The sequence below is a fragment of the Elephantulus edwardii genome, unplaced genomic scaffold (genome assembly GCF_000299155.1).
Source record: "Elephantulus edwardii isolate Elephantulus edwardi_28Jun2011 unplaced genomic scaffold, EleEdw1.0 scaffold00029, whole genome shotgun sequence".
Lineage (NCBI taxonomy): Eukaryota > Metazoa > Chordata > Mammalia > Macroscelidea > Macroscelididae > Elephantulus > Elephantulus edwardii.
Window position 1 is genome coordinate 2862962 of NW_006399779.1, and position 7680 is coordinate 2870641.

Genomic DNA, 7680 nt, shown 5'->3' on the forward strand with positions numbered 1-7680 from the left:
AAATATTTGAACCCACCCAATAGTGCTGCAGGAATAAGACCAGATGTTCGACTCTAATAAGAGTACTACTATGGAAACTTTGTGAAGCAGTGCTACTCCATAACACATGGGTCACCATCAATCAGAAGTGGCTTTATAGCAATGAGAGTTTATACTGAGCTTAGTATTTTTGAGCAAATGACTGATAAAACTTTTCTGGTTTTCTATCTATGAAAAGGGAGCTCTGGTGACATAGGCCAGAGAGAGTTATGTTGCTAACCCAAAAGTCACACCCCTCGACCCATGGCTCCATGGTGGAAAGATAGACAATTTCCTCTGGAGTGAGTTAGACCCCAGGAAACCTGCTGGAGGGTCATATATAAGTTGGTTCCAATTCAATGGCTATAAGTAGTAGAAAAAGAAATGATAATAATAAAGCAAACCCTTAACATTATTATTTATAAATAATGGGCATCATATTTTTGTTGTAATAGAATATTTTCTAATGGTTATATAGTTTTAGATCCTTTCATCAAGCCTGTTCAAAATATATAATTATTCATATTTTTGTGTGTGTGCAGACCCTTGAACTCAGAGGTAAATGTCTTGCAGAAATAGTAAAATACAGTAGAACTTAAACACAAGACTTCTGATTCCATGTCCAGTGTCCTTGATATTCACATTCTGTGTTTAAACATATTTTATGCTCCTTTCAGAATATCCCCGAACAGAATCAGAATGGGAAAACAGCTTTGCTCTGAAGATGTTCCTCTTCCAATTTGTAAATTTAAATAGTTCCATCTTTTATATTGCTTTCTTTTTGGGGAGGTAAGTCACCTTTTTATATATTATCTCTTCAAAATGACAACAAAATAAAACAATAATGAATAATTATTACTGAATATTCATTACTGATAATGAATCCATCACAAGTTAGTTAACAAAAATGGCAAATTCTGCCTGCCCTGGGAGGTTATACTAATAATATAATTAATAATTATATATAATATATACTTTTTTCTCATGTAAAAGACTTACCATTGTATTGATTCCAGAAGCAAATACCAATGACAGCTTGCATTTAAAACAAATGGAAAACCATGTGTCATACTTGAAGATAGGAGAAAGATTTGTCAGTCTTCTTTTATAAAGAGTTATAATCATGGAAACCCTATAGGTCAGACCTACTCTGTTCTGTAAGATTAATATTAGTTGGAACCAACTCAAAAGCAGGAGGTTTGAGGATCTTTTCTTTTCATACTTTATGAGCATTGTGACTTCTCTGGATTTTATTTCATTAGTATATGCATTATTTTAAATTTTCTTCCTACGTTTGCTACATATATTAAAAACATAAGTTAAGCTCATATTTCTGGTTTTCCATATGCCTGAGATTTCAGTCAGTGACATGGAAACATATAAGCTAGGACATTTTGAACCAAACACGTCGGTGCCTTATTGTGATGTTTAATACTCATTAATTAGGCTAATATGATATTAGAACTATAATGTGCAGGCAGAAAATGTCATCCTGTTTTGTCTTTACTTTCTTAACCCATTGGTATTAAGTTCACACATCAGTTTTTATATTTTAAGCTGGGCACTTTGATATTGAGTAAGCGTGATCAGATCAACCATTCGAGAACAAATTGCACTGCTGACCACTTATGTCTGCCCACACGTTCACTTACTGTGATGTGTTACATGATGTTCTTCAGCCATTCCCACATAAATGCTAATGAATAATTAAAAATATCTCTCTACAGATTTGTAGGCCATCCAGGAAATTACAATAAGCTGTTTGACCGCTGGAGACTAGAAGAAGTAAGTAACTGTGTGAGGATGGGTATGGGAACCACGATGAACCTGAGCTGGTGACTGGAGAGAGGAATTGGGGGCAAAAAGAGAGAAAGCAGTACTGTGTGTTTCAGACATGTTAAAAATCATAGTTTTGTAAGAGATTAATTCAAGGACTGCATATTTTAATGGAAAGAGGGACCACCTGAACCCTACCCTGCTCTTTGGAAGGTCCAGCCCCTGGAAAAGGTCATTGTGCTTGATAACGTAGAAGATCAACAAAAAAAAAAAAATAGGACAGCCCTCAATGAGGTGGATTGACACAGTGGCTGCAACAGTGAGCTAAAACAGCGAAGATTCTGAGGCTAGGACACTTCACGTTGTTGTTCATAGGTGTTGTCAAGTCGAATACAACTCAGAGTGACCCTATGAACAAAAGATCTGAACTTTATTCTATCCTGCGCCATCCTCATACTTCCTGACTCACAAGAGCCCATTGCAGCAGTCATTGTGTCAGTCCACCTGTTTGAGGGTCTTCCTTTCCTGAGCCCACCTTCCACCCTTCTGAGCATCACATCCTTCTCCACGGAATAACCCCTCCCAGCAACATGTCCAAAGTACGTGAGGCAAAGCTACCTCATTCATACCTCAAAAGAACACTCTGACTTACCTGCTCTAAGACATATCTGTTCTCTTGACCATCCATGGTTCAGTGCTCTTCTGCAAAATCACAGCTCAAAGGCATTTTTTTTCCCTGTCATCCTTCCTCATTGTCCAGCTCTCAGATGCATAGCAAGTAATTGAAAAGACTATGGCCTGAATCAGATGCACCTTAGTCTTCAAACCATTATTACTACTCCTCGATAATTTGGGAAGGTCCCTAACTGTGGATTTTCCCACTGCAATGTGTCTCCTTACTTCCTGACTGTTGGTACCAAGGATATTAATTGTGGATCCAAGCAAGATAAAGCTGTTGACAGTCTCAATCTCTTCTCCATCCATCATGACATTGTTCTAAGACATTTCAGCAACTACCTGGCCAACTGATTAGGAGAGAGCTATATATGTGCACATTATCCAAAAAAAAAAAAAACGTGGTCCAAAAAATGTGAAAATATAATTAATATTGGAAAGGAAGAAACTCTCCCTATAGATTATTCAGAAATAACTTGAGCACTATAATAACAAGAAACTGCCAGAAATTCAAAATAGAGAGGATAATGTGGAACAAGGGATGTTATTGCTCATATGATATCAATCTTCCCCAAAAGCAGAGAATGCCAGAACAGTGTTTACTTGTGCTTTATTGACTGTGCAAAAGCACTCTCAATAAACTATGATGGCATGGAGAAGAATAAGATTCATAAAACACATATTTGTCCTCTTGTGAAAACAATATAGACTGAAAGCAGTTGTTTAAACTGAACAAGGGTATACTGCATTGTTTAAAATTAGGAAAGATGTGTGTCAGGGTTGTACCCTTTCACCTATTCAGTTTGTATACTGAGCAAATAATCCAATAACACAGGCATGGAAGAGCTTTTAAATTTTGTACTGTATAAAGATAGTTAATAAATTAATGATAATAGAATTTAAATGTAGGCAATTTAGCTTTAATGTCTAGGCTCTGACATTGTGCTTTTCTACTATATTTGGGATGCCACAGAGACAGAATGGAAGACAAAACGAAAATTTCTCTTCTAAAATATCTTTTAAATATGTCACTAAATTGATTCTTAGCAATCTGTGTACATCAAAGTAGAACTGCACTCAGTACAATTTTCAAGAACTCTGGCGGTCTATTGGTAAGGAGTTGTACAGCCAACCCTAAGATATTGGGTACAAATCAGCCAGTTGCTCTGTGGGAAAGAAATGCGAACCTCCTGTGTAATCGACAGCCTCTGAAAACTCTCTGGAGAGTCAGCTATATGTTGCCTCTGACTCCACCGCATATAACAATAGTCTTGGTAAATGATGTCTTCTTTGATGAGTCTGAGTGGATTCGAAACACTAAGCTTCCAATTACCACCTAAGAACTTAGTTGTTTGAACCACCCAGAAGATATTTCTGACTGATTTTTGATACCTTACACAGGAAAACTGGCTTTAAGGGAAATACAGAATTCAGATCAAGTGTCAGGAATATGAGTATTGGAGTCTGGTTGTCTCGGGTCACTTAGCTTCATGATGTACAAAACGGGCATACCAACACACAAATTAACTGATTAAAAATGTATGAAAGTACCCAGATTTGACTTGTGCAAAGTCATGTGATTTTGCGTGATGTAGTAAGAATGTTAACCCAGATCCTCTGCCCTTCCTCTTACTCTAAGGATGACTTTTTTTCCACTAAATTGGTTTTAGATCATTGACAATTTGGGTTTAGTTCAAAGGCATCATTATGTGAGAAAAGGGACAGCACTTCAAAACCTGCTGGGTTCCTTTCTATCCCTTACAAATTATAAAGATACATAGATGCAATTTCAACACAATTACAAATAGTCTGTCAGCCTCCTCACATTGACCTTTCACTTTATGGGGACTGCTGAAGTTGTGTGGTATCATGATTATCTTCGTTTATTCTTTCCATATCTTAACAGGCATGTGCTCAATATAGCCCTTTAAAACACCAAACTCATTTTAAAAACACAATTCAGTCTTAGCATGATGTACTATTGCCCACCCTGATCAAGTCAGCTCATGGCAACCAATTCACACCAATCTTCACCAGATTTTGGAGGATGTAGATCTTTAAGAGAGGAAATTATTTCATTTTTCTCTCACAGAGCAGCTGGTGGATTTGAACCCCTGACCTTTAGTTTACTAACTCAAAAGGTAATGCACTATGACACCAGTACCTTTTAACACTGCATGACATTGATCAAGTCAGCTTGGCTCTTTGAGTCCTGTATAAAGATGAAGTGCTTCAGTTTGCAGGCATAATCTATAAACTGCCTATTGTATATTCTACATTGTGTTGAACCTATTTCTAAGGAAATAAGTGTCAGAGTTCAGGGATCTTAAATTCTTTCTAGGAAGAAGAAATTAGACCTCTCTAGACAATAAAAATTATTATTAACAAATTCTCTCTCTGGCTTAGATAGTTGTTATGTGCCAGCAAGCCTATGTACAACAGCCCTAAACCCTGCTATATCTGGTGCCAATCTCATTGTCTCTGACACACCTACCCCTATTACCCCAGTCACTGACCCCAGCCACTGAATCAATCCATCTTACAGAGGGTCTTCCTCTCCAGCACTGTCCCTCCAATCTCCCAAGCATGACATCTCTCTCCAAGCACTGGCCCTTCTCTTCTACATATCAAAAGTATGTCAGACCAAGCTTCAGAATCTTTGCCTTCAAGGAATAGCCTGGTTGAACCCTCTCCAAGATGACCTATTCGTTTTCTTAGCAGTCCATGGTATATTCAATCTCTTCTCCAGCACCACAACTCAAAGGCATCAATTCTTCTGGCTTAGATTAGAAAGTCTTAAATTACTGGACTGGAACAAGAAAAACAGGCTCTTTATCTTCTAATTATTTGCTCCCTTTGAAGTCCCACTGGTACCAATTTGATAGAAATAGAAACTGGATCAAAGCTTTGGAGAAGACCATTATCCTTAAAAGCAGAGCTTGAACCTATTTCTAAAGTAACAGACCATATTTATTCACCCCATTGACTTAACATTGTAAAGTTTATAAGCAAAATGCATCTATTAAAATTTCCATTGCAATCAGTTTTGTTCATATAGGCTTCCAGCACAAATTTTATTGAAAGTATAAAAACAAATAAAGCACAAAGAAGACAGAATTATGATCCTATTGACAAAGTTGTGACAGGCTTTGCAATAAAGACTGCATTACAGTAACTATAGATACTCCCTTCTCCAAGGTAATAGAACTGAACACCCACTTTCCCATCTTGTAAGTGAACTATATTTAGTGACTAACTTTCAAAAAACATCATAGGGAAAGGGGAAAAGAATAAGGACTTTATAGTGGAAAATCTTGCATATATTACATTGGTCTAAAATAAAGGATTAACACCAGCAGTGAAGTCAAGTAGATACCATATAATCCTCAATAGTGTAATGAATGTTACTTCACCTCTGTAGATTTCCTCTTCAAATCATGTAATTTCAATGTAAATTTTTATATACTGCCACATAATTGACCGTTTCCCAGAACCTCATTGCTAAGCATTATATAACATTCCAAAACGTCTATTAAATATTAGCTTGCCTAACATAGAGCTTACGTGTTGTTATTGCTCTATAACTAGATTTGCTTTCATAGTTCTTATGATTTTGATCAGTATTCTGTCATCATTACTGGAAACTTGCCCATAACGTGTCTTTGTCCTACACTGTATCCTCTTTTGTTTATTTTATATGTGCTTTGAAACAGTGCTACTTGACTTTAGAATTCATGTTGAACTTGAAGACAGTGATATTTAAGCCAACGTAGGAGAGCACGCTAATGATTGTTTTTATTGTAATATTTCAGTGTCATGCAAGTGGCTGTTTGATAGACCTGTGCCTTCAGATGGGTGTTATCATGTTTTTGAAGCAAATATGGAATAACTTCATGGAACTGGGATACCCGTAAGCACTTTCTTTTTAGTCTTGCCTTTTATGCAAAGACATTTTTACATAGTGTGTATAATTTGGGCTTGGTAATTGAGCAGACTATGGTTCAGTTCTCCTTTGCTCCTTAATATATGTGCGAACGTACATCATAAGTCAGTAACTTTTGTGAGCCTCAGTATTTACATCTCTATAAGGGGATCAACAGCTACATCCACCTTTATGCCTGTTGGAAAGATAAAGGGAGATAATTGCTATAGAGGAAATGGCACTCTAGTCCATTAAGACCCCTGTTGCTACTGTAACTTTGCTGTAAAATTTCTTTTAAAAAGCAAATTGATCATGCTAACATCAAAAGAATAGCACTTTATTTATCTACAGATTAGTTGTAACTGTCTGTGAAAAGTGACATAGAATCTTGAACAACCATTTGTATAGATGATGTTTTTGTTTTGTGTTCTCAGGTTTGAGCCCACTCATAGTTAACCATTCAGCTGGTTTTCAGATGCTATATAAAAATCACGTCTCTTTCCCAAAGTGCAGTGGTGGACTCAAACCATCTTTGGGTTGACAGTGAAACTCTTTTACCAACTAGGCTACCAGAGCTCATTATTTATACATATGCACATTTATTAAATGGCATTAACCTTCAGAATACAGAGCATTCTTAAAATTATGATGAACAATCCTTGGAGTCTAATAGACCAGAGGTTAAAAATTTTGTTATTTTAAGGTACATCCGAATTATGGGGAATGAACTGGTTAGATGATAAAAGGACAAAAAGACAAGGTAATTATGGATAAGGTCCAATGGTGATCAATTTTATGAAACATAATGCAAGAGAATGATTGTGTGAAACACAATGTGAATGAAGATTGTGAAACACAATGTCTACAAACTTTGTAAACAAACCAATAAAAACAAAACAAAATGTACTTTAAGCTTAGTCATTAAAAAATACTGTGATTCATTTCCCTCATCAGCCTACAGTTTGTGCTAGACTTTGCATAAGCAGAGAACGTAGGCCTGGTGGGGGCGTATTATCCATGGAGGCTGTTGTAGAAGAGAAAAGTTTCGTTTCCAACGAGGTGACTTTGATTCTGGCTGACCCTCTACGAGCAGAATAGGACTGAGCCAGTCTTTGGTCTTTATGCTTTGAAATGACTCAGATCATCTTGAAATTCTTGTTCAACAATTTGCTAAATTTGTTTATAATTTACCTGGCTTCTATGAGTTATGATTTTTTAATTTGTAAAGTGGAAAATGAGATGATCTACTAGGTTTTCAAGTATGGAAATACAAAGGAAGAGGAACAGTT

General features: G+C 36.5%; 1 protein-coding gene across 1 annotated transcript in view; it reads left to right on the plus strand.

Moving 5' to 3' along the window:
* ANO3 (anoctamin 3) overlaps positions 1-7680 on the plus strand; it is a 376853-nt gene that overhangs the window by 348313 nt on the left and 20860 nt on the right. Inside the window, exons 19-21 of the mRNA XM_006883709.1 lie at positions 696-807; positions 1746-1803; positions 6282-6379. Of these exons, the coding sequence (XP_006883771.1) occupies positions 696-807; positions 1746-1803; positions 6282-6379 (268 nt within the window). The remainder of the gene's footprint in view (positions 1-695; positions 808-1745; positions 1804-6281; positions 6380-7680) is intronic.